General features: G+C 40.0%; 2 protein-coding genes across 8 annotated transcripts in view; both read right to left on the reverse strand.

The window, feature by feature from the left end:
- TBC1D14 (TBC1 domain family member 14) overlaps positions 1-7491 on the reverse strand; it is a 63696-nt gene extending 56205 nt beyond the window's left edge. Inside the window, exons 1-2 of the mRNA XM_084204804.1 lie at positions 7296-7491; positions 1273-2008 (exon numbers count right to left, since the gene is read on the reverse strand). Of these exons, the coding sequence (XP_084060930.1) occupies positions 1273-2008; positions 7296-7338 (779 nt within the window). The 5' untranslated portion in view covers positions 7339-7491. The remainder of the gene's footprint in view (positions 1-1272; positions 2009-7295) is intronic.
- Positions 7492-14348: 6857 nt separating this feature from the next.
- The window catches only part of KIAA0232, a 65102-nt gene continuing 52825 nt past the window's right edge, over positions 14349-26625 (reverse strand). For 3 of the 7 annotated variants that reach the window (XM_084205035.1, XM_084205034.1, XM_084205040.1), the window contains 2 exons: positions 19948-20029; positions 16856-18072 (listed from right to left, as the gene is read on the reverse strand). In XM_084205035.1, coding sequence (XP_084061161.1) covers positions 17675-18072; positions 19948-20029 — 480 coding nt within the window. In that variant the 3' untranslated portion in view covers positions 16856-17674. Of the gene's footprint in view, positions 15946-16846; positions 18073-19947; positions 20030-26625 lie in introns of those variants that run through there. The other 4 variants (XM_084205036.1, XM_084205037.1, XM_084205038.1 and 1 more) reach the window with 4 other exon arrangements.

Consider the following 26625-nt stretch of genomic DNA (forward strand, 5'->3'; position numbering starts at 1 on the left):
AATGTGCCTGTTCCACTCTGCTCCCTTCCAGGCTGAAGGACAGCATTTGTTTGAGTTAGCAGTTGTGCTACCAGAACGGGTAACAAAAGTTTATGCTTTGAAGTGCTGAGAAGCCTCCCGCTTCACAATTAAGTCTGGTTCCATGGCAACAAACAGACAAGGGTCCACAAAAGCATCAGCACCTCAAACATGACTGATGACTGGAGTTCTGCTGCACAGTACTCTAACCTAAGAATAAAAATCAACAAAGGTTTCAGTCAGCTTAGTAGGTCTAAACAAATTTATTTGCTTAAGCTTTGCAAATAAGGCAGCCTTTCAAAGAATGATTTTTGCCAATTCTTGATGTATTTTATTAGCCTACTTGTCTCATGCAAAAGAAAAATTGCATGAGGAAAGAGATACTAGCTGAAGCCATGTGCAAAACAGGTTATTTACAGCCAACTCCGCTTGATGTCTAAAATTTCTTTCTAGAACAATTTATTTAAAACACATCAAACTTCAGATGATATAACTTAAAAGTAAGAAACATTGCGAAGGCCTTACATAACTTTAAAAAAAGAACCCACCAGCAAACAGCTCAACCCCCCAAAAGTAGATTAGTTCACTTCCCTGGGGTATCTGCATGTAGAACCTTATCGTTCATACAAAGGCGACATTTAGAAACTGCTATGGCTAGCCAATGCCATCATTTCAACAAGTGGGTGACACAATGTCAGATGTTTTCATTCCACACAAAAATTAAGGAAAAAGATATTAAAAAAGCAGTAACTGAGATTTGGAAAGATCAGAGTAGTCATACCAAGTGTTTGTAAGGTATTTGTATTTCAAGCTTCATACTCTTAGAATGATCAATAAAATATCCCATCACTACTGAACTACTTATGAATCTTCAGATGTCAAACACAGGTATGGATTCTACCTATATTTTTCTATTTATGTGACACAAGATTAAAGACCCTGGCCAAAATCACAAAAGATATCATTAGAGAAGCCACTGTTCAGAAGAAAAAAGACCTTGTTCAGAAATCCTTTTCCTGCAACACAGAAGGAATGTTCCAAGATTTAAGATGCTTCCATACACCATAAACAAAAAATAGAATAGGATGCAGCAGTATTTGCCTATTTACTCATAACAGAAAAAATATGTTAATCTAAATTAAAACACCAAGGTATTATATCTTTCAAAATACAACATCAAAGAGGACCTTGCCCTTAAGATCTGACATAAGCCATTAAAACATCATTTATGGAAATGTTTTATGGAAACATTACCTGGCAAAGAAGTTTGTAAAAGGTCCCAGTATTTTCCGTTTACTGTCCACGTCTGTCCCATGGCAATAGTGCTGCTGGTTCTGGTCATTGCTGTCTCTAGAGGAATTCAGGGTGACATCCGAAAAGTGCGCCTCGTCAGTCTCGAGAGTCACAATTGCACTTGAACTGCTTGTGACCACAAAGTCCAAAATGTCTTCATTGCTAACTGATAAAGTTGTTGACAGTTCTGTGCTAAGACTAGACACACTACAAACAGAGATATCATCACTTCGATTTAGAGTGTTTGAGGTTGGACTATAAAGTTTGACAGTGTCATACCCAGTTCTCGGGAAAGTCGAGGATTTGCGCACGGCATGGTCGTGCTCAGCAGTCAGCGAATGCGGAGGCACATACGGCGGCAGCGTGCACGCGCTCTGAAAAGCCCTGTCAGGCACAAGCTCAGGTTCTGATTGCTTTCTCTTCACATTCAAGACACTGCAGTGAACAGGCTCTGGATTTCCTATTTCTAGAGTTGGAATACCAGAATCCACTGATTTAAGGCTATGACAATCTTCTAAAGCACTGGACAGCAGGCCAGGTCCATACTCAGGCAATGAGAGATCTCTCGGGGTCCCAGAGTTCAAGTTTTGAAGGCCCTGGATACTGCTGCCCACTCTTGCATCCAGAATCCCCATGAAGGTCAAACCATTTAAACAGTTGGATAAATTTGCATCAGTTGTCTTGGCCCAGCTGGTAACTGGTTAAAAAGAAAGAAAAGATTAGGAGTTTGCAGGAAGGTTGTGGTTAGTTCTCAACTGTTTGTTTTGTAGGGTTGGTTTGTTTCTTGGTTTTGTTTCTTGGTTTGTTTTTTTAATGCACTCAGTCCTGTCCTAATTTAGGCTTTTAATTAAAAATTATTTGTCTTCTCTAGCACATGATTACTATCCCTTCCCACAGCATGAACAACCAGGACAATGGCAACCTAAATTAGGCTTCTAGCAAATGTGAAGCATGAAAAGCTTTTCATAAGCAGTTTGTGTGCCCATGTTTGCTCCTTACACATCTCCTGAGAGTGAAATTACGTACTATAAAACCTGCAGTATTTTAATGTTCCCTGTCAATATTGAGGTAAATATATGAGATTTATTTTCACACCATCATAAATTCATATTTGCTGATGTCAGAGGGCTACAAAACTTGTTTCCATACACTTAGACCAGATTCAAATTTGTTCATTTAAACAGAATTTCTCAGCATTCTTTTGGAAACTAAAAAACTGATAATAAAGTTGTCACAGAAGAGAATGCATAATGTATCATTGTTGCATCAAGGAAGAGATGCAAAATCTGAACAGCTATAAAGCTATCCATGCAGTCAATGTTTTGACAGTACACCAATGCACTTCATCTGTGCACATCCAGTAGCAATGACGTTTGCCAATACGTTGTATTTACTGCACTCGGAGACTGTGATCCTCCATCCATGCTGTCTCCCCAGGGGCTGCCAGCAGGTCAGTTAATCCAGTCAGTGCCCCACTTCCAGTCTGAATCTGAATGACCTGCAAAGCAAGGGCTGTCAAAAAGGAGCTACAGGTTGGATGCCCCAATCTTAATGGCAATTTTTATATACTGGGAACACTAACAGGAATACTGCCCTGGCTTCCAGAACTGCTACTGACCCTTTCAACACTATATGAGATATATAACACTATATATTACACAGATCTTCTTTTTCTATATGAGTAGTAAATTATCTACAGCTCTTCTGAAGTTTGCAATGCAATTACTCTGCAGCAGTTGGCAGAACAAATATGCACATATTGCCTCAATTTCTTCTCTCTGAAACACTCTGGGGTAAGTGTGAATGAGTGAAGAACACTCATTCCATCTTGCAAACAGACTGGTTTCTAGATAGATTTTTCTTCAGCTCCTAAAGCCTGGTCTCCTAGTCTCTCTCAAGTTGAGCACTCAATTAAAGGTCCTGGTTGTTCTCTAGAGGTCCTCCCCCCATTCTATTTTTAAAAAATAACCCAAATGAAAACCCAAACTTCTCAATTTCAAACGTCAGTGAAAACGGCTATCTCACAGCAGTTCTAAACCCCTGGTTAATGTCACCTGAGCCCTGCCAAACACCAGGGTTTGACACACAGTCCATTCTTAGATCTGAGGACATCAATACATTTTGCCATTGTGATACCAACATGTGGTGAGTGAGAGAAAACTAATTTCAAACATATCTCACTGGTCCAAACTGATTTTTTTTTCTGTAAGTTTTCAGTCATGTGGAAAGTTCAAGAATCCAACTGTACTTTGTATGCTACACTAAATCTTTAACTTACTATGCAAACAATATTTGCTAGCAGATATGAAACTCCAGTTCAGTCCATTCCTAAGTACAGACAAAAGTCAAGCAGCAACAACCCTGGATATTTCATCTTTTAGACTTCTTCAGAACTTTTTAACAGCCAACTATATGCTACCCATCCAAATCAATCAATGCATCAATTGCCTAATCCTCTGTCTAAGCAAGGTTTCAAGTGTATTGTTTTGACTAAAAAGCTTGTGAAGATGTGTGAAGTCTTTATTTAAAGAGTTGCTATAGCAACTTTTTTTTTCATATTACCATGGTTTGAAAAGTTTACCTCCCCTGCAATTAAAGTATGTTTTGAAATAGCTGGCATACCAACTGTGTACATTATAAATTCTTTATTCACTTAATTAAAATTGCAAGGGCCAGCAAAAAAATGAACAACCCTAAAGACCAATTCTTGAATGCAGGCAACAAACTATACTCCAGGAGTCAACAGTGATAGCTCAAGAGTACAAATAAGACAGAACATGGAGCATTAGATATAACTACTCTTGTATATACTGTAATCTCCTGTTCTCAGACCTTCTTACTTGAATTCACTTGTTTCTCCAACATAAGTCTGACTTTGTTCTTCTCCCTGTGTTCACCTTTATTCCTTCATAGATGTCACATTACTCTTCAAACCCACAGCCCACCCCAGTCCCTTTTGTTACTCTAAAGCATATACACATATATACTCCAGAACAGGGTAACCAAGGGGTTTGACTTACAAGAATTTAAACTTTGAATGCATCTAGAAAGTGCTGTCCAGGAAACAAAACACAAATGTAATCTGTCAGGAACAGCTTTGATGATGTTTGGGTAAACAGTACAAGCATGTTCCCATAATGAATTCCTCCCATGACGGCCTTTACTTCTGCTCAATGATTTTCCCAAGCAGCAGCCAGTCCTTAGCTTAATTGCATTGCTCTTCTCTCCCAAGCTTACAAATAATAAGCATTCAAGTGACCTTGGCAGAGGCAGTAACTACAGCAGCTCAAGAGGCCAAATACTGTAAACAAAAGAATTACAAAAAAGAAAAGTGAAAATAGCTTCTGTACCCGCTGTGGAATTTTTTTTTTAACTTGACCTGGTATTTTTTCAAGCAATAAATTGAACAGGAAGAGATCCTTTAAACGGGCAAGCAAGAAATGCAGAAGTATACAACACTACAGCTTGCCGGAGCAAATTATGCAACAGCAAGTTACAAAGGTTTTACACAGTTCAGCAAAACTGTAGGAGGCTTTGAAGTGTACCCATCAAGGGCTTTAAATGAAAACTCGAGATGCAGTCAGCTCTCAAGAACACACAGGAGAACTCCTTGATTCATTTTGAGTTAAGTTGTTGTAGGATTGTTTTTAAGGATGGAGTGATATTTATACTCTGTTTTAGCTGCCTCACTGTAAGTGCACAATCTGACAATTTATGTCAAATATTCTGTCATGTACTCCAATGCTAACTTCTTTCCATAAAGCACTTATTAACATAACAATGTTGAAACATTATCATCTGAGTACCATAAACTACTGAAAATAGTATGCAATTTTGTCTGCACAAGATTCATCATCCCCATTGTTTATTTAAATATATTACAATTGAAATAAAATCAATATTTGTAAAGCCTTAACATCCTATGTCTTATAGAGAACACGATCCTGTAAGAGGGAACATCCCACAAGAAATAACAAGGAGAAGGGGGTTAGGAAAACCCTTGTGTCAAGGTCACAAGTGGCAATGAGAGAGCAGGTAGACGTTATTTACTCATTAACACCTCCAACTTAAGTGCTAAGGAGCACATGATAAAGACAGTTTTGTAGCCAGGTTCAAAATTAACATCAGGACACAACTATTCACACAAAGAGCAGCTAACCTGGGCAGCTCTTTGTCACTGTGGACACAAGAAATTTACATGTAAGCTTGGGAAGGCAAAATCATGGATGATTCCTAAACAAAGAGACTCAGGCTCTAAATTTCAAGTATCAGAACTTCATGAAAACATCTACATGCATTAGTTCTGCTTTCAGACTCTCTCCTAGGTACATTTTTTTCTGACAGGTGGAGTTTCCATCTGTCTCAGTAGGGCTGTCTATACAGCCTCACATTCCCCAGATTCTGATCACAGCATGCAAGAAGGCATGTTCTGACAATAACCAGAGGCTTTAAAACACATTTTGGCTCTGCATATCACTCAACCATACAGAGTGAACAAGTCACATTTGATTATAATTGCTAACATCTACAATAAAATGGCTTTTTGATATAAAAGTTAAAGATAACAGCAATGCCGAACCATTAGAGTAAAACAAATCCAGAAAGATGCAAACTCAAAGCCCCTTCATTGCAAGTTTGCTGGGAGTTACGATGAAGTTTAGGCAAGCAACAAGGGTAAGACAAAAGCTTGCAAAAAAAGGCTTTATAATTTCTTGCCTCGCAGGAATGAGAAGAGGAATGATTGTATACACAGCTCAGTTCCCAAGGAGTTAACGTCACACATCACCTCTTCAACACTTACTTCTGCCAGGAGTTTTTCTCAAATGTTTAAGAACAAGGAATTTCTTCAATTACAAAGTTGGAATTTTTTTTTTCTTCTTAAAGGTTTTTTTTTTTAATTAATGGCTTATATTCTCCATGCTTTTAATGTTATTTTTGTTGTATGTACCAAAAAACACATTGCTGTTATCAAGGGCAGCTTTGAGCGACCTTGGTTCACAAGAGCATCAAACTCAGTTTTGTTTATTAAAGATTTCTTTATTCCATTTGTGTGGAGGCTCTAACAGCCACAGCATTGCCAACAGTGAAGAATTCCTGAAACTAGAAAAAGTCTGCCTTTTAACTAAACATGGGATACAGCAATTAAGGTTACCTGTGTAAGTACTGCCAAAACTTTACTGGCAAAAAAAGAAAATAAACTAGTGGGGATTGTTTTGTTTTAATTAAGATGACTATTATTTAACTCTCAGCTGGTGACCTATTAGAAGTGTGAGCTTTACAAAGCTGGTTTCTGAGAGGAGTGCTCGGAGAATAATCATAAGTAAGCCATTCCCCGCTTTCCGACTGTTTTTGCTCCGGCAGGCAATACAAACAAGTTACAGTGCTCTGCTAAAGCCTCTGCTCCAGAAGCGCTTTACAGGGCTTTTACCCTCCCCACACCATTATTACTGGAAGCTCTGTGAATCACATTAAATTAGAGCGACGTCAGGAGAACTTCAGCTGCTGTGAGATGTAGTTTTGTTTGGTCTTTGGAAATTGCTGTGAGACCTCGACTAGAAGAGAGGCAGCGAGATGCAAGTTGCTTACTTCTCACGGGCTGAGCCCGACTCGCTCTGCGAAGGTTCCGAGCTAGCGGCCTTCGCTTACAAAACAACCCAAAGAAACTGAAATCGAAAAAAAAAAAAAAGCCACAACGAAAGCCTACAGGAAGCAGCGCTCACTCTTCTCTGCGGTCTCCAACCCACTCGCTGAACACTCCGAGGGCTCAGCCCACCTGCTCCTCTTAACTTTTTTTACGTGGCCACGGCCGGGCAAGTCAGTCCGGCAGCCAGCGCGGCCCCTCGGTCCTGAGGCGGCTCCCCTCCCGCCCGCCCCGCTCGGCCCCGGGCTCTGCCCCTCGCACCAACAGGTACCACCAACACCCCCAGCACCGGCAGGGCTGCGCCGCGCCGCAGGAACAGCCCCGAGGAGCCCGGACGCCTCACCGGGGTAGCGCTGCCCTCCGTCGCTCTCGTCACGCTGGGCCATGCCCGACGCGCCCCACAGCCACTGCTGCGGGACTAGGAGGCGGCCGGCGGCTGCGGCGGGCAGTCCATGTCGCTGCTCTCCGGTCCCCGCGGAGCAGCGCCGGGTTCAGCGAGCTAGCGGCTGAGGCGGAGCAGCCACCCCTCGCCCGGCACCCCCTCGGCGTGGCGTGGGGCCTCCCATGGCACCGGCAGCGCACACCTGGCTGCGGGGCAGGTGCCGGGCTCCTCCGGCGATGCTCCAACCCCCGCAGCTCGGACTCCTCCCGCCCCGCCTCCGCTCCCCCTGCCCGGCACTCCGGGAGAAGCCCCGCCCGCCGGGAAAGGGAACGCCTGCGCAGAGGGGGGCGAGGGGCGGCCGCCGCCGGGCGCCATTTTGAATCGCCTCAGCGCCCGTGGCGGGCTGGGTGGTGGTGCCGGACTGGCTCAGCAGCGGAGGCGCCCCGGGAGTGGGGTTGTGGCTCGGGCGCTGGTTCCGAGGAGCCCCCGGAACGGAGGGAAAAGGGGCTGTGGCTGAGAACGCTCGTTTCAAGGAGCCCTGGGCTCGGCGGGAGCCACTTTTTGGCCGCCAGGTGCTGCAGCCCCTCCCGCGTTACTGCAGGGGCCGGCAAGCGGCCCTGGCCGTCCCCGGGGGGAGCAGGTGAGCGGGCGGGCTGCACTCGTGTTGCTGCCTGCCATTAAGGGGAAAACAAAATTCAGTGAGTTTGTAAGTGTGGGCTGCGCAACGTGTGGAGACATCGTGTGCAGGTGTGTCCCTAGCTCTGTGGAACTCTGGTATTATGCTCTGTAATGCCAAAAGTGGAAGCTCTAGGGTGGTAATTGCGATTTTTGTATTTTTATTTTTATCTTTCCATTCTCTTCGCCCTCCGTCTCAAAGTGCACCCTTTTGCTGCTCTCATGGTGGAGCTGTGCACACCCTGCTCTACCCCCACACCGATTTCCGAGCAGTCAGCACCTGACAGGAGCAGAGCTGTCCTGTTTCCTTATCATCTGTGAAACTCGGCACTGCTTTTGTTTTATGCAAAGGTCACATGTTTTGCACCTAGAGTCGGTGATCATGTCTCTAGAACGGTGGTAAGATAAAGCTGTCCCCCATCTGAACCGAGGATTTAAGCACTCTTGTCACCTCACACTTCTCTACACTGAAGCTGGAAGTGTGAGGGCAGCAGACGCAGAAATATCTGAACTTGTCTTGGGGTAGCTGGTTCGCTATGAAGTGGTGCAAACCCATGATTATTCAAGCTTTGATATGGGCAAGTTACACTTCAATGAATCGTGAGAGGCTGAGGTAAACCTGTACAGAAGTACTTGCCACCATGACCCTCTTGACACCAATTCCATACTATGAAGATAAGAATTAGATTGTTATGAAACTGCTCTGAAAATCTACCATGAATCAAAAATTATACCTCTGCAAATAGTTTGTTTCTGTGACTGGGTCAGTTCTTAGTCTGCTGTGTTTCTAAGATGGGTATCAACATAAAATGATTTAAGATTGGCACTAATTTTTCTATATCTTCTTTTGAAAATGACTATCTCTGTAAGAGAGCTTCCATATTAAATGTAAATAAAAGCAAACCAATTTTGAGGCACTATAAACTTGTTTATATGCAAAAGATTTTTGGAGCATATACTCTCACTAATTCCTTTTTCTGTAATAATTTTTTTCTTCTGTTTTTGAGAGTATGAATCAGTTCTTCTGTTGGAGCAACCAGAAGAGAGTATTGTCATCATGATGTGTCATTGTACCTAGGTCAGTTGTTTGGTTCCCAGGGTAAATAAAAGAATGGAAACAGTCAGGAACTCTCTAATTCTGCAGAGTACCTGCACAGGAAATAATGATGCTCCCAGCTTAATATAATTTAGGCTGAAGAAACAATTAGAAAAACCTGCTGCAGAAAATCTTTCAGCAGTAGCTGAGCATGTGGAAAGTCACAGAAATTGCAGCCTAGTCAATATTAAAAAAACACCCCTCTATTGCACATGAATGGCTGTGTAACTCATAAGAAAGGGGAAGTAGCATTTCTGGTTGTCATGAGCTGTTACCAAAAGTTGTTTTGCATTAGTAGTTAGTATCAGTCTGTTCGTGCCCCCTCCATCCCAGATAAGGTCAATTTCTGTCTGCAAATGTGTACTGTTACTTCTCTGGGGAAGAGCTGAAAGGCTCACATTGTGACTAAGTACAGGGTCACACCACTAGCTGTGATGAAGTGTGGCATGTGCTAATTACTGAAAGGAAACAGAACAGGTACTGCCAGGTACAGGAAGTCTAAAAGCATAACTCAGCATAAAGGGGACCTTTAGCACCTTTATTTTGCAGCAGCTGTGCAAAATTTTAGTCCACACAGAAGGGCACACGGAAAGCAAGACTTCCTGTTAAAACACCTGGGTTGTAATGTGATAAGAAGTTAATTGTGGCACATAAAATCAGCATTGTTATTATCAGTCTTTTGCCACTGATTCAGGGTCAAGTAAACCTGCAGCACACTTAATTTTATAAAAATTTGTGGAATAAAATCATGTTTTGTTTAAGAGTGTCTTGCATGCAGCTGTTGTGTAGAAACAAAATGTTACATGGAGCGGCCTCAAACTGGCAATTGATGTTCACCTAGTGGGCAAAAAAACTTCTACAGGTCTATTATTAGCTTGGTGCTAGAGAATTTATTTTTTTTTTTAAACATTCTGTTCAAAAGCTCTGTCATGCAGACTCATATTAATGCCAGCAGAGTTCAATATCCCAGGTTTATGGTTATTTTGCAAGAAAGCAGGAAGGGTTTTTGCTCTCTTCTGTCTTGGTGATTTCTCTAAAATATGCAACATATGATAAAAGTACACCAAATACCAGTCCTTCCTCTGTTTCATTAGAGCCAAGAAACAGAAATGCAATTTTCTGTCAGGCTTATTCCTGTAGATGTGAGAAAGCATTCTCTGCTTAGGCTTTCAGTTCTCTTTTGAAGCTTCAGCAATTTTGTAATTGATACAACTTCAAATTTATTTTTTAAGAGCTAGATGAGAACATCTAGATTGAATTTTAATTCATCAGAAGCCAAGTGTGATGCAAGCAGCTTTCAGAGCCAGCCAAACTGAGCTTCATTTGAATCCACCGTGCAGTTCTTCAAATTCTCTGTCATAAGCTACAGGACAATTTTTTTTCCTTTAGTTTAAGGGAAAGATTAGCATGTTGTGAATGTACGGCAGTTGTGCATCATTGTGAGCTGACCAACAGCTCCTGCCTCCACTTGCCATCACTGTGATTTAAGGCAGTTCTAGCTCACCCAAACCTGAGTGCAAAGGTACCACGTGTGGCAGTGCTGGACACTCCCAGCTGTTATCCTTCAGACCATGATAGAGAAGCTCTCTCTGAAAAGCAAATGTTAGCAAGACAGGAGCCCGAGGACAGCAAGACATTGGTCCTTTTCCTCCTTTACAGAATTACCAGTAGGCACAGTGAAATAACCCATTCATGTTATATGGCACAAGAAAAGGGAACAATGAATATATTCAGGTTTCTGCTGACTCATAGCAATGAAAAGGGTAATAATTCTGTGAAGAATTCAATACCTTGGAGGTAAATGGTGATGCTTTTGAGGAATGAATATTATGCTCTTCTACTTCAGATTAATCAGAAATTAATTTTGGTCACACAAAACTATTTTTGCCTGTCTGTATTTGATAGCAGTCTATTTTCAGCATGGCCACCATCTGCATGGGCATTCCTACAAGAGGTATTCTCTCTGTATACCAGGCCATTTTAATAGGTTTGGGATGAATCAGGAACAGCTGGAGAACATGCTATTTGATTATCCCAAAAGGCTGCCTCTTCCTATAGGAACTTAGACCTGATAAAGTATGAGGAAGCTTGATCTATAACTACCATCACTTCTGTTGCCACTGGGTAAGAACAGACTGAGATGGTTTCCCTCCATGAGACAGCAAGAAAATGAAGAGCAGGAAAGACAGGGGAAAGTGTGTGAGACTTTCCAGCATGTTTGAACTGATATTACTGAAACATGATGCGTGACAGGATTGTTTCTATCGCTGTCTACAAGCTGTTTAGGAAAGACAACATGAGTAATAAGGTGTGAAGGAGTAAAACTATATCAACTAAAAACATTACTCCTTGCATAATATCTCAGAATTGCAGAATCCTGAGTGCCCATAAATAATCACTCACAAAGTCTCCATGGTACCTCTGCTACAGATCTTCACTCATCACTAAATCATGCCAGAGAAGGAAACATGGTTGTTATTATGCACAGCTGCATAATGAAAAGCTGGAGTTCTATAACAGATTTATTCTCTTAAGCAAGCACTATTTAAATTACATTTCCAAAGGAAAACAGATCTATTCTGGAGCAGTTGCCAACTTGGGAACATCTACTGGAACTCACTAGGAAGAAAAAAAAGTAGCAGTGGACTAAAACTCAATTGTTGTCTAGAACTAGTAGGGATGAAGGAAACTAAGTAACATTCAGTTTGGGCAAGTAACATACCATTATGTCTCCATGGGACTGCAGTGATTTGAGGAATTTAATACTTTTGTATTGAATACAATAACAGGAAAACTGGTGAATGAATGACAACTCGGACTTCCTGAAGAAGACTTTGTTGTTAAATAGATGAAGGTTTCAGAGGCAAATGATTGAGGGCTAGAACTCCATTGCAAAGTGAGGACCATTATAAGCCAAATAGCAATGAAAAAATTAGAAGTTATGAAATGTAAGAAAAAAAGTAAAAAGGCAAAATCCTACTAAAAGGGTATTGGAAACATAAAGGATGTCCTTAATATTTATTATTGCATAAATAAACTAACTGCAAAAATGAAAAATTCAACACCAGTTTCTATCCTGTATCTGTAAGGGATCAGGCTGGCCCATCATAGCAGTTAGAGATTAATGAGGCAAATTATTCTTTGGACAGTAGGCCTAAACAACACACAAGTTGTACTTTTTTTCACACATTTGTCTAATATGTTCCTAAAAATCTCTAGCGGTGGAAGTGGCATCCTTTTTTTTAGGTGGTGCTTATGTATTTGCTTTCAGTACTGCTACTGTACTGTACTGTTCTTTGCTTGAGCATTTCCATGGCTACCAACAGGAAAGCAGAGATGAATCTGAAAATGTACTCATCTATACTTTTTAACAGTATTTTTACTGTTTAGAAGTAAAAATTGTTTTAGAAGAAATTAAAGAATTTGAGAGTTCTCAGTTTTATGAGACAAAGAGAGTTGCTGCTTCTCCTCTGTCTGTTTGCCTGTAGTGAGTAAAATAAGGCCTGTGCAGAAATGATTGGCAGTTAACCCTTCATCAGCAAATCCTGAAATCTTTATGTGACGAGCAGTTGTAGCACTATTAAATGGCTTTTACTGCTGTTAACAGAAGGGACCCTGCATCATTACCAAGGGACACAGAGACTTTGTACAGCTTTTGCAGCCCCTCGTTCTTGGATTAGCTGCAAATACAGTAATGACAGACACTGTCCTTGCAGAATCATTTGCCCTACCAGAAGGCTGTCAGACAGAAGGCAGCCTCCATGGCAGCCTCTCAGCTCAGCCTCTGTCCTCACTGTTTACAGGACAGGTTGTTATACACGGATGCAGTAGGGCAGGGACACCAGTGTTTTGTCACTCAGTGACTTTTTCTCCGCAGCATGTTGGCCCACTGTCAGCTCTGTCGGCTGTTTCTTCCTGTTCATCCCATTATCATCCCATTGGAGCAGAGGTAGACCATAAAATTTATTAAGCATTTGCATGTAATACTACATTTTGAGAGAACTTGAGCAATGGAACAGAAGTCTTACAGTAGAAAGCTAAAATGTATCAGTAAAGACTCCTTTGTCCCAAACCTTTTGCTATTAGTTTCACAGGTAATAAAAGAAAATTATGTGAGATGCTGTATGTGGAAGGTAATGACTAATTCATTGGGGATAATACTTAACTACGCTGGTCCTGGCAGGGAAAGAATGAGTTACTGTGAAGGAATGCTGGCTTTCTAAAAGGTTCACTGCCTTCCCATGTATTTTCACATCAGACACTCCCATGAAGGCACAGTGTGACATGCACTTACAGCCAGCCTGTCCTACCATTGCTTGTCCTACCATGCACTTGCTCTAAGACTATACAGTGTCAGTTTTTGCATGACAGAAGCACTGTTTACACTGGAAACTAATTCTTTACAATATGTGTATTTAATATTAATTCAGAGACAGGAATTGAAAAGCCTGACTGATGAAATGTAGTTCTTTTATCAAGTATCTTCTATAAATGCAATGAAAATATACTACTTCTGCTGTATTTAAGAAATAATTGAAAATAACATATGCCTTTTAAAGTTTCAACTACCAAGTTTGGACAAAAGTATTCACCCAAGGACCTTACAGAGGCACTTCCATTATTTCCCTGTGTGTGTTTCCGTGTTGTTTTCACTGAACTTCTGATTTAGCAGAATTCATTCTGCACAGAATCCGAGGTTACTTTGGCTGCAGACTTACAGCACCAAAATGCACAAGGCTCTACCAAGTAGAATGTGAGCTACTGAGGCTTTTTCTCCTTTCTCTGAAAGGAGGTGCAGCCATGGAATTAGTGAGATACTGGTTACTTGATGGCTGAACACAAGTTAAAAGCAGAAATAGAAATCTGCTGCATTAGATCCCATATTACATACAAGTTCTGTAACTGTTATGTGAGAGAGGGTCTGGGTTTGCTTGGGTTTGATTTTTTTTTAAAAGGTCTCATGTTTTCTAAACATGAATTTGTCATTATAAATTAATTTCTACAGAAATAAAGTGTGGACAAAGGTCATTTTGTCTTCTTCTTTTTTTTAAGAATGTATGCAATATATTTAATTTTCCTACATCCTAAAAATAGTTTAAAGATTACAGCAATGAAAAGGACTCCCAAATTAAGTATGTCATGCCATTTCTCAAGAATATTTAATGCTTAACTGCATGTTGTATCTATCTATTATACACATTAGCCGAAGAAAATGAAGACACACACACACACACACCATCCAATTGTCCTTTTATATTTTTATTCGGTGTTAAGTAACTCCACAAGAAAACAAAATCAGTTACTCTGGTGTACGTGAAATCAGAACAATACAACCACTTGAAGCAAAAAGTAGAAACAAATTTCAGCCCAGGAATGGAAAACTGATACTTCAATGCTATGGATATGCAATGCGCTTCATCCCACAGTGCGGTTCAGCGTATGCCAACCTTTAATGCTCTTGTTGTTGTTATTGTTGTTGGTGTGTGTTTCTATCCATATAGAAAAACTAAAAACCACACTTCAACTCTCACTGAAAACCTTAGAGCTTTAGCCATTAAACTATGAAAACAAGTAAAGACAAGTTGTTATTGCCCAAGCTCAAGTTAGGATTTTATTTTCCCCAAAGGTGCTGGAATCATTACATGCCACAGTGTAACTATGAGCAACACCTTTGTTACTTTTGAGCCCTTTCTTACCAACGAAGAAGCTCTAGTCAGAATTAACTGAGCTGAAGTTTGTGTTTGAAATATGTCCACTTGGTCACTTCCTGTTCTCAAATGAATTCTATTCCATTCTTCACTGTAGTGATTTGAAGAATTTGTGTGTAAAGTTCTTTTTTCCTTTCATGTTACAGTTAACTAGTTTCAGTGCAGGTGCTAAACAACCTCTCAAGGAAGCTCCAGAAGAAAGTAAAATATATAAAATCTATTCAAAGTCTGCAAATAAATTAAGAAAAGAAACTGTAAAGTGTCAAAAGATTTGCTGTATGAATACAAACCCTAAAACATAGTCTAAGAGGAGGACCAAAAGAAAGTCCTTGGATAAGGGCAACCAAGCCAGTTTTAGTAAGGATCTCACCAAAAGCGTTGCACGAAGACCGGCATGGTTTCCCAAACAAGTATTTCAATTCTTACACTGTCAATTGAATAAAGGCAACAAAACCCAGTTACTCAGAAAGCATTTCTAGCGCAGAACATATTTCAAAGGCAGTTCAGCTCACATTTCAAACAGCTATGTTTCTTGTGAGGTTTATTGCCTGTCAAAAATAATGGTGAAGCTTTTCAAGTCAGTATTGGACTTTCTGCACTTCCTGGTGTTATAGACATGCTGCGATCGTGTAGACTAGTTAGTTGTTGTCATTTCTTAAACTAGGAGTTGTTAAGAACTCAGAATGTTTAGTTTTGCAAATATTGCTCCTCCTGGCTTATACATTTTGCATAATGTGTTAAAAGCAGAAGGAGTTGATAGTCTTGTACAGATGCAACTTGACAATGTATTGACTTTCTAAGTTAACAAAAGAAAATTTAAAAGCAAGTCACATAAAGCAACAATCACTACTGCAATCACACATGTATGTTGTAAGTCATCACCTTCCCTACCCCCACCCACCACACACATAACTTGCCCCACACATTCTCTCAGAAACACAAAATGAACTACAAGATTTACTAAATTACAGCCACAACAGCAGCTAACTGCAGCAGCCACAGGATTTCTTTCAAGTGAAGCACTGACCCTTTGCATTTAAAACATTGAACACTGAGCATTTTAGAGAGTTTCAGTCATTCAGGCTCAAGTTCAGTTACAGGATGCTTTTGCAGGTTACATGAATGCCTTCATCTGCAACAAGACAACATTCTCATTACTCATTAACAAAATTCACAACAATCCACACATCACCCCAGTGGTTTATAATTTTTGGTGTTACTTTTTGAACTCCTGCCCCACATTGGCAAATTGCTAAAAAGGACAAAAAAAAAAAAGAAAAAAAGGAAAAAAAACCAAACAACACATTGCCTCCATACCTACAAAAAAATCCTTGGCTTCTCCAGTTAGCAAAAATACAAACCATGGTATCCTCAGTGTTGGTTTGTGGGAGGGGGGAATCATAGGATAGAAAACACAGTTTCTGTAAGTCTCTAAAGCACAACCCTGTTGTTCCTACTTCAAAGTTATGAGATTTACTGAATGAAGACTGGACAAGTCATTCATGCTTTTCTCCTGCATTCAGAAAGGCACTGATAGATTACAGTGTTAAGTATTTATCTCCCAGTTCTTAAAGAACAAAGCCTAATGTGCAGAAAGCTGAAGTCTCTGAATAGCAGAAGTAGTTGTAGACACTGCGATGCTAAGAAGATCGTAATAGTGGTAGGGCTACAGTTACGAAAGAAAATAACTGCAATTAAGATGCAAAAAAGCAGTGGTACTACTAAGACAAGCACATGCACATCCATTCTTGATTTGACAACACAATCTAGTCTAGTTCAAATAGCCAAGAATTTAACAGTATTTTTTGGGGAAAAAAATCTTCAACAGGACAGCTGTGTCCTCATCTATAAAATAAGCAAGAAGAGAAAGATAAATACACATCTGAATCCATTAACTGAAGAGGAAACTTAAGTTGTTGTTTTAGAGCTACAGACCCTCAAGAAAGATAGTTTTCCATCTCATGTAACTTTTCAATCATCTGCTCTACTCTGCAGTTTTTACAGTTGAGTTCGAGAAAAAAGCTCCTCCTCACATGGATCAGCCCATTCGCTTCCACCTTCTGAAGCTGTGTCTTCAGAGCTGGAGCTATCACTGGAGTAGATCTTCTTCCTGAAGCCATTTGGTTTTGCTTCAGCATTTATATCATCTGCACATCTTGCTTCATAAACAGAAGATACCTAAGGATTTAAACTGACAGTGTTGATGGGGAACAATAAAGAACATGCTTGCTTTTCTCTGGGCTAGGAGGTTATATGGATTTTTAGCTGTCCAAGAGAGATGCCATGATTACAGGGCAAGTCCTCCTCTTTCCTGACTTAGTCTACTATGTAGAAAAGACTGCAGAATAGCAGGGAAAAAAGGTAGTGCTTTTATTATTTTTCCTATTCCTTAATTTTAGGATTTGCACAACACAGCAAGAGAATCAAAAGTGAACTCAGGATGTATCTTTATCACAGCTCATGTTAGAAAAATTACTGTAAAAGTTATCTCCAAAACTTGATAGCAAGTATTAAATAGTAAGAAAACACAGCACAGATCTGACTAAACTTCAAGCAAATGTATTTTAAATATATTTTCATCTGAATGAGTAAAGCCATAGCAAGCATGTCACAATGTTAAGCTAAGCACTATCGTCACTCTGAAGTTTAAAGGTATATCAATAAATACATGTATACATGAAATGTTTTCCCTAGAGAAAAAAAATAGAGTTTTTTTGCTTGTAATGAGGACAATGAGTATTCAGCATATATTATCTTTATGTGTTTATTTGCTGGTCCTTTCTGCCCTCATAGTGCACTTCAGCTCACTCTACACTTACTGAAATTAGAAGTTGAAGGAAAAGAAGACTCATGTTTAACACTCATGACAAGCAAATGGCAAGCACTCCCAAAGGAAACTGGCTTTGCTTATCTACCAGAAGTACGGCTGTTTGTACAAAGGGTTGTACTCCCCAAAGTACAACACCCTGAGGAACTTTCAGAAGGATGCTCAAGATGCAGAGGAGGTTAAAAAACAAAGTAAGAGAAGAGAAGCTTTTGAAGGTTTTTGCAGGAATTTCATTTGAGGGTAGACTGAGAACTGTGATGAAAGGAAAGATGCAGCAGCCCACCCTTATAAAATAAGAAAAAATCTTCCTCCCCAAAACCATTGACAAACTTACCATGTTAAAATCTAAAAGATGTTCATCATCATTGGATACTTCCTTTACATCTGCAAGTTCTCCTACACCATTCTCTCCCTTGGCATTTGTATAGCACTCTTATATTGTTTTTGTGGGGGTGTTTCAGATGCAAAGGAAGAAAAAACAGAATTGAGGAACACTGTTATTTACATTTACCATAAATTAAAGCATCCAGAGATGTATTCTTGGATTCACACTCTATGCCATGTAAACTCTGTGCTTGTGGGTGTTTTTATGGTCTGACACCCATAAAGAAATCACCATAATACCTCACAGAAGCTTCATCAAGTCCTACCTGGATAACTAATAGTAAAAGAAGCTACTTAGTTAATGAAAACACCTAAAATACCAAAGGACAAAAATTACTTTTTTTATGATAAATGGCTCAGTACATTTTTTAATTCTGATATTGCATTTTGTTCCACATCACTCCTATTTCTATACCCATACAGTATAGACTGAAACAGTAGCCTGCTCCTCACTGAAACTCAAGAACCCCAACTGATGTGAATGACTATGATTTCTACTTACCAGAGTAAACTTGTATATATAATATCAACATGTATCATGTAGATAGATACACATGGATCACATGCATCAACACCCACATATAAAAAAGTACCCATACTGAAAACTGGATACAGAAAAAGGTTTGTGGAAGAATAACGTCAGCTGTGAGGATCAAGTCCCGGTCTTGTTTAAAAACTGAGTCGCACAGAGCAAACCGTCGCTCTGTTGTCCCTGACAGACAGTGTTCTGCATCAGCAGCTCCGGGGCTCGGGGAAGCGCTGCCGCAGTGAGGCGCGCTGGCCGCCAGGGGGCAGCCCCGGCACCGTCACCGGGCACGGCCCCGCGGCTTTGCAGGGGACCCCAACCCCCGCTTTGGGAAGACTGATGGCTTTGGCCAACGTGGCAGCCTCTGAGCGCCCCTCTGCCCCTGCACTGGGCACAGTTCTATAGCTGGGAGTGAAGTAAAAGTTAAGATGTTCTTGGAAGTCATCCAGACTGTCCTAAACACCAAAGTAAGACTGTTCTGGAACCAAGAACAAAGTTTAGTTGGTTGCACTTAAAGGTGCGCTAAAAAAATAATAACTGACTAATCTACTTTCAGATTATTAAGGAACCAAGTCTCAAATCAAAATTTTCTCACCCTGAGCCTGTACCAACAGAAAGCACCAGAGAGCCTGTCAATTCAGGATACTAATTCAGAATGACCTTGTTTAGCTTCTTGCCCTTGAGACAGAGAAGGTGAATTGGTATGCGGGCAAAAAAAGCTGCTGGGATTTTTGCCGGTCCACTGAAAACCTGGGCTTGAGTCAGTTGTCAGATGGTACGGATTCCTGGGAGTGCTGGAAGCACACCTGCTTCTGGTCACGAGCAGCCTGCCAACTAACACTGGACTTGCTCTCCGTGCAGGTCAGAAAAATTCCCAGATTGTCAGTGTGAAAGGAGTGGGCAAATGGCAAATCCCTCTCCTTCCCAGCCTCAGAGAGATTCCACACATTCACTGAATAACTGGCACGTTATTTATGCACACCTATAAAAGGTAATCATCATGTTTTCACATTTTTATAGACTTATCTACCTAAGAAGTATTTTTCAGGACAAAACATTTAAAAATATAATAAAGTTTTTTCATAATCAGATATTTCCTGTTTATTTAATTGCAGGCTTTGGAATTAAGTAAATATGTGTAAATGTTAAGATTATTTTAAAACCACTTTCTTTTAAAACCAATTTAGAATCATGCTAGAGGTCTACTACAAGTGTAACTGAAGCATCCCAGCTCTCTCTCGGATATGAGATTTTTTTGTGGAAGCTTACTGGTGTGGATTTTTTAAATACAGACAGTAAATCCAACTCATCTGCAGCAATTCTAAGCCATAACAAGGAGCATTTCATTCTAATTTGTGTGCAACAGCAAGTTAGTTCTAACAGGCAGAGGTGCTTACCTTCACACTGTGATGCAGGAAAAAGGGGAGAATAGAGCGCCTTTTCCCACCAGCATTGCTTTTCCTGGCTGCCACTCATTCTCTGCAGATTAGTATTCAATATAGGAAAGTGTTTAGACAGTAATCACACTTCATTTTGCCATAAATAATATACTTACATGTAGAGGAGGAAATTCTGGTATTACAATGAATTTTCCTAAGTCTTACAGGTCACACTGCTCTAGTTGTAACATTAATGGGAAATGATTGTCAAACTACAGTGGAACATCCATTCTCTGAAATCTTACAGCCAATATTAGCTCCATGCTGGGGCTCAGACTTTGCCCATACAGAGTTATACAAATACAGAAAGAAATATTTTAATTCCACCCCTACACTTTATAATCTAGAGAGAGCTACCCAAGAGATGGAAGTACAGTGAAATGTTAGCCAACATGACAAACAGTTCAGTGTAACACAAAAAGAGAAGACAGCGAACAAAAAGTGGCAAAATTTCATGTTTAAAGTTTGGGAGGATGAATTGGCAGTACCATTACTCAATGGAAAAACATAAAATTTGAGAATTATGTGTCAACATGAGGAAAAAGAGGTTATGAGGATGACCAATGATTTGTCTTTATCATAGAAGTAATCCATTCACTAAGACTCTCTTCCTTTCCCTGTATTTTAATTCATTTAATTTTACCAGAGGCCTTTCCTTATGACATCGATGGATGCGGCTAAAATAGCAAGGGCTTGTCACAACACACACGTCCCCAGTTTCACTGCTGTACCTCAGGTAACCCCATTAGCTTTCAAAAGATTATGCCACCTTGTAACATCCTCTACAGATATTAGAATGATTCAAAAAACAAACAACAGTGCAAATGCCTATAACAAACATTAACAAATGAGCTTCAACACTGACTTTCTAGCCAGTTTCCTCCTCAGTAAACTTGAGAATGTTTAAACATGGAAGATTAATAAGCATCCTTTTGTTCCTCCTTAACCTGCTGTAGAACTACACACCCATAGAACTTAAATTGACAAACACTCATTCCTTAATAAAGAGAAGCCCCTCTCAAACCAAAGGAGTGACTCAAGAGTGCTGTATTTAGAAACATGTCCTAGATTCAACTTATTTGAACATATCCATGCTGGTTTCCTGTCATAAGACCCAGGAACAGTCTTTTTGGAACCACCCTCCAAAAATTCAAACCCTTAATTCCAGAAAAAAAATTCTTAGGAACTTAAACCATCATTTGGTATCTTTTTTTATCATTAAAAAAAAGAGAAAAAAGGAAAAAAAAAGCAGCAGCTCAAGGGTATAAGCAGGACATAGTAAGAAATATGTGCATTTACAAATACATTCAACCATGGGAGCCTCACTCTGTGCTGATTATAGATAGAGGCATCTAAACTCCACAGGCACAATGTATTATTAACTTCAAAGTCTCTCCCCTGCTGCTGTCACACCTGCACATGGGATAAGCTGGATGAACCCCAGCAGGTACTGGCAAAGCCAGCATGAGTCTGGCAGGGCACAAGAGGCTGCAGCAGCCTTGCTTCCCTGGCTGAGGCACCAGCAGAGCTCAGCCCCTGCCCTGGGATGGCTCCGTGACTGAACCAGCACTGGCTGCTTCAGCCCCGCCGTGCTTCCATCACAGCCTCGACACCTGGAGAGCTGGGGCAGGTCACAGAGAGCTCCCAGCTCATTGCTGAATTTTTGTTTGGGAGGGGATAGAGGACATTTTTAATGTCCATGTTATACATTTGCAGAAGAAAAGTTTTTTCCTACAGTTGCCTAAGTGTCTCCTAGAAATGCAGTCTCACATTGTGAAATTTTTTTGTGAATTAAAGAGACACTCCCAATCAGAAAATACAAAATACCAACCAAATAGCACGAGTCTACCGTCCTCTGTTGGCAATCTTTCCCTTTTAAAACAGGATTTTCAATTTATGTCTCCTTCTCCTCCTCTCTCACACATAATCCTATACACTTCCAGTGTTTTATGAAAAGTTTTATTAAATTTTCCACCTAACCATCTAAATAGCTATTATTTAGAATGATCCTGAAATTAAATATTGTGACTGGAAGTCTCTCCTCTCTGAAACTATTAATATTTATTTTACTTTATTCTTAAATTAAACTCATAGACAGCAAGGCAAAAACAGCTACAATGCTGTTTCACCCCCAGTTTTGCTGCAGGTTGGAGAGAAAACTGATGGGTTTCCTTTCTGGTTTTTAAGCTAGGCACAGGGTAAGTGAGGCTTCTCCCAGACTGTGAGATACTAACGTGGAAACACCATCAGAGTTGTACTGCTTCAGAATGCTTGCTGACAAGGGTAACAAGAGGCTTGAAGAATGTGAATGGAATAAGCACTAAAGCCTCAGTATGGTCTAAATGAATATTATCAGAAGTGTTACAACTGACAGAAAAAATCACATTAATCTGTAAGCAAATATTTCTTTGAACCTGCTCTGCAAGCCCTTACTATCAGGAAGAATACAACATATGAATAATTCAGAAGCCAAAGCAGCAATGAACCTATTGACTCCCATGCCAAAAGATCAGGTCCTAATTTTAGTTCATCAGCTACCCAGTGAAGATACACTTGGCTCAAGAAGTCAGTCACAGGTGAAAAAAGGGAGCTGAGTCTAGACTTTATATTCTTAACACCTATTTGGCAGTAACCTCATTGTTGAATTTTACTGAAAATATATGTGGAAAGGACTCTATGAGATAATCCAGCTTCCACTCTTTAACAAAGCTGGAATCAACTACAATGCACTATTCCTTCGTTCAGTCTCATCAAGGCAGAATTTCCACTTCTTCCCTAAAAAATAACTGAGCCTTACGGTATGCTCCTTGGCTGGTTGCAATTCTTACTCCTCAATTTCCCTTAGTGTGATTTAAGGTAATCACATCCAGTTCCTTTGTGTTTACCGGAGCCTACAGAGAACACAGCTTTTCCCTTATCTCCTCTAAATATGAACATGGCTTCTGTAAAACTGCTGCCTCTGCTCAGTTTCCCTCATTTGAGAAAAAACACCCCCAGTTCCTTCACTGTTTTCCTAAGTAGTGACCTTTGTGTTTTCTCCTCAAGACATCCTTCCTGATACAAGGAGCCCAGTACTCCAGCAGAGCAACTCTGCTCTCACAGAAGGGTATTCCTGTTCATGGATCTCCATGTTGCTCTTTTGCAGTGTATCGTTCCTGATATACACTCAACTATGATGTATTTGAAAATGCTTTTCTGTTTCCCATCACTTCCTCACCTGTCACTCCTCCCATAGTGTTTGTAAAGAGGGTTATTATTTTCTGTAGCAATTTTAGTTGTCCCAGCAGTATTGCATTTTATGTTTCAGACACTGTTCAGATTTAACAACTTTTTGATTCTAATCCTGTCTTCCAGTGTAACTGCAGACCTTCCCCGTTTGTTATTATCAGGGATTTTCACAAACATGCCACATACTAAAATAAATAATCATCTCTGTTGTCCTCTAGTAAGCCATTGACTGTTATTTTGAGAGTGCATTCTCCTAAACTAATACTTGGAAACTTCCTGTTACTCACACATCTGGGCCATTTACAGTTTAGAGTACAGTTTAGGCAATTTAAGAGGGTCATCAGCTCCATTGTCCCTGAGTTCCATTTTCCTCTTTTAAAACAAGATTTGCTTCTTTATATATTTTTTATCTTCCATGTGTTTTCAAACAAGTATTCTGGTAGGCTTTTCTCAAATTAGTTGCTGCTCTTCATGATACTCAGGTTAATACTGCTGTGACTAACTGAAACCGTGCAATATCTGTATTTTCATTAAAAATGACAATAGATGCATTAATCAATACTCTGGATATTACATTTTCATCGCTTTCCAAGCTTGTTAGTTCTGTTTATCAAATATATTTCTGTCATCTTTCTGTTTCTGATTTACTTCCAGAACTTTCAGGTGTACCAAATCTTTGTTATTTGCTTTGTTTAAACCTTGGGGTTTTTCCCCAGGATTTTTAAACTGTTATCATGAACTCTATCTTTTTTAAGTCCTTTCATACAAGCCCTTCAATATCTTTGCAAAATAATGTTTTCATAATTAAAAGGTTAGAGCTTAAGAGTCTTTGTAGGTGTTTTCATCACCTGCCACGATCAGCACTTACCAAGGACTATCTGGCCCAGTCCTGTCTCAGGTAGCCCCCAGATTACTCACTATTTACAGTCAGTCCTTTGCTTTGCATGTGGATGACTCTACATGCTCTTTCTCCACTTTATTTCCCTGATTTTAAGGCACACAGTAGACACCTCCAAATTTTGTCTCCCTCTTACCACTACCTGGATTTATGACAGCTTACCTTCTACCCTGCTGACCTCAGAACCAATGTTTATAAAGCACCCCTCTTCCCTTCCTCTCTTGACAGCCCTTTCTAAAGGGGTTATGCACTTCTACTGCATTACTCCACTCCAGCCTCACCAAATCTCAAGGCTAATTCAGTCATGAGATACACAAACACAGTTTTTGTCAGTAAAATTTCCTCATCCCCAAACCCAGTGCCTCAGGCATGTTCAGACCTTAAACCCCCAGAGGTCCCTTTATTTATCTCAAGGACCAGACAGTATGAGCGTTCTTTGAGAACACCTGCTGGACTGGAGCCCATATAAAATTTGTTGACAGGAGATGCAGTGTTGGTATATTCACAGGCCATTAACTGGTGCAGACTGTGTACTTACCCATGACTCCACAGCTAAACAGTAGGAGCATTTACTCAGAAGAAAAAGGACTGTACTTTGGAAGGAGGCAAGGGAGCTGTGTTTGTGGGGTTTTATGTAGTTGTTTGGGTGGCATGTGCTGGTGGTTTTTTGTAGAAGTTGTTTGGTTTGGACTTCTTTTTTTTAATTGTTTTGTTGGTTTCATTTTGTTGTTGGTTTAATTTTAGGGTTTTTAATCTTATGGCTAGATATATAAATATCATTCATGTTTGAAAAAATTCTGCAGGAGCTATTTGCAATTTCCTGCTGCAAAATACACTGTAATTCTAAAACAAGTGCTCTGACATAAAAGGTAAGAGGGAGGAAACTGAACCACATTCTCCTACAGTCTTGTTCCTAAATAGGAGGTATTCAGAGATGTGTGTTTCCACAGCACATATGTAACTCAAGTTTAAGTGATGCAAAACAGAATGTGTTACTATTACACTGTGATTTATATTAGTATTTTCACATCCATTATTTATGCAAAAATACTGTAAGTACCTCAGAACACAACTCAAACTTTACATTAGATGACTGAGTTAAACAATGACTTTCATTTCTGTCCAAAGTCAAGCACAGAAACACAGAAAGTTTCATTTAAAAAAAAACTTTACAAATATTGATCTATACTAATAAATCCACACCATAGTGCCTGCTTTTCCCCCATGCATGTATGTGTGGGGTGTCCATGAAAAAAGTTGCTCCTAGACTGTCTAGGTATAATTCTAGGTATTTTATATTGATTTAGCTTAATGCTCACGAAAATAAATAATATCACTCTTAAAAAGAAAAAAGCTCACACACATCTTTTACAGACATTTAAGCACAATAAGAAATTTAAATAAATGCTCTTGAGCCCAAAAGCCAGTTACCTTCAGACTCCAACTACAGGTGCTTAGAAAAGCCTGGAGTGTGCACACACCTTCTTGAGACATGGTAGACAGAGGGGGACAACTTAACCCAGGCTGTCTGAGCTTAGGGGGTAATCAAGCTCCCCAAGCCCCCCAGGAAGAGCTGAATTGCAAACCAAACTGGAGTCTAGACTGCTGAGAGGGTTGTTGGCCCTTGGTACTTCTCAGTGTTTTATCACTTTGAAGCTATGAAAATGCCTACAAAATCATGTGACCTGAGCAAGGCAAGCAGTAGTTTTCCTCTTGCACTAAGGAACTCAAATAAAATGAAATACCAGGGGCTTTCTGAGCACTGTTCACTACCAAAAGACCTTTTACAAGCCTCAGAGCTACCATAAGCTATGGTACCACTGTATATACCAGCCACTTACTAGTTTCTTGAATGGATAAGTGGTTGAAGTGAAGATGAGAATAAGCAACCTCACAGAGCACTACACACCCAGAAGGAAGATCTGAAAAAGGCTGGAAGGAACTTCAGGCTCTTGCTGTCACAAATAACTGTAAAATCTCTTGTTCATTCATTATGCCCTACTGTGTGATGAAGTTAAGATTTCACTTACTCCTGGTAAAAGGCAATTTCAGAACCTGTTCTCACTTACAATCTAAGTTCATTAAGTTTTTTGATGACTCTTTCTGCAAGGCCTGGTACAAATACAGAAACTTCCCAAACTCCAGTAAAGATTTTTGAAGCCACTTCTCTGTTAACTTAACAGAGCTGCAGGAACCAAGATGTCTAGAAAGGGTCTGGAAAAGTCTGGAAAACTTGATTCTCTGGTGCAAGCAGCAGATATCAACTTATTGATGTTGGGAAAAGAAGCAATTAATTTAAAGGAGGATGAGAGAAGAAACAAATAAGAAAGAAGGAAAATAAGAAAATCTGATTTTGTTAAACAAAAAGGTGAGCTTTAGTTTTAGCAAGAGAAAGGTTAGCTTGCCTATGTATGAGTTAGTGTTTCAAACTTATAACTGAGAAATATGCAATTGCGCAACAGAAGCTGGGTGCAACTCTTCAGTTGAAAATGGAAAAACTTCCTCCAAAT

Source organism: Fringilla coelebs (genome assembly GCF_963513975.1).
Source record: "Fringilla coelebs genome assembly, chromosome: 4".
In the NCBI taxonomy this organism is placed as follows: domain Eukaryota; kingdom Metazoa; phylum Chordata; class Aves; order Passeriformes; family Fringillidae; genus Fringilla; species Fringilla coelebs.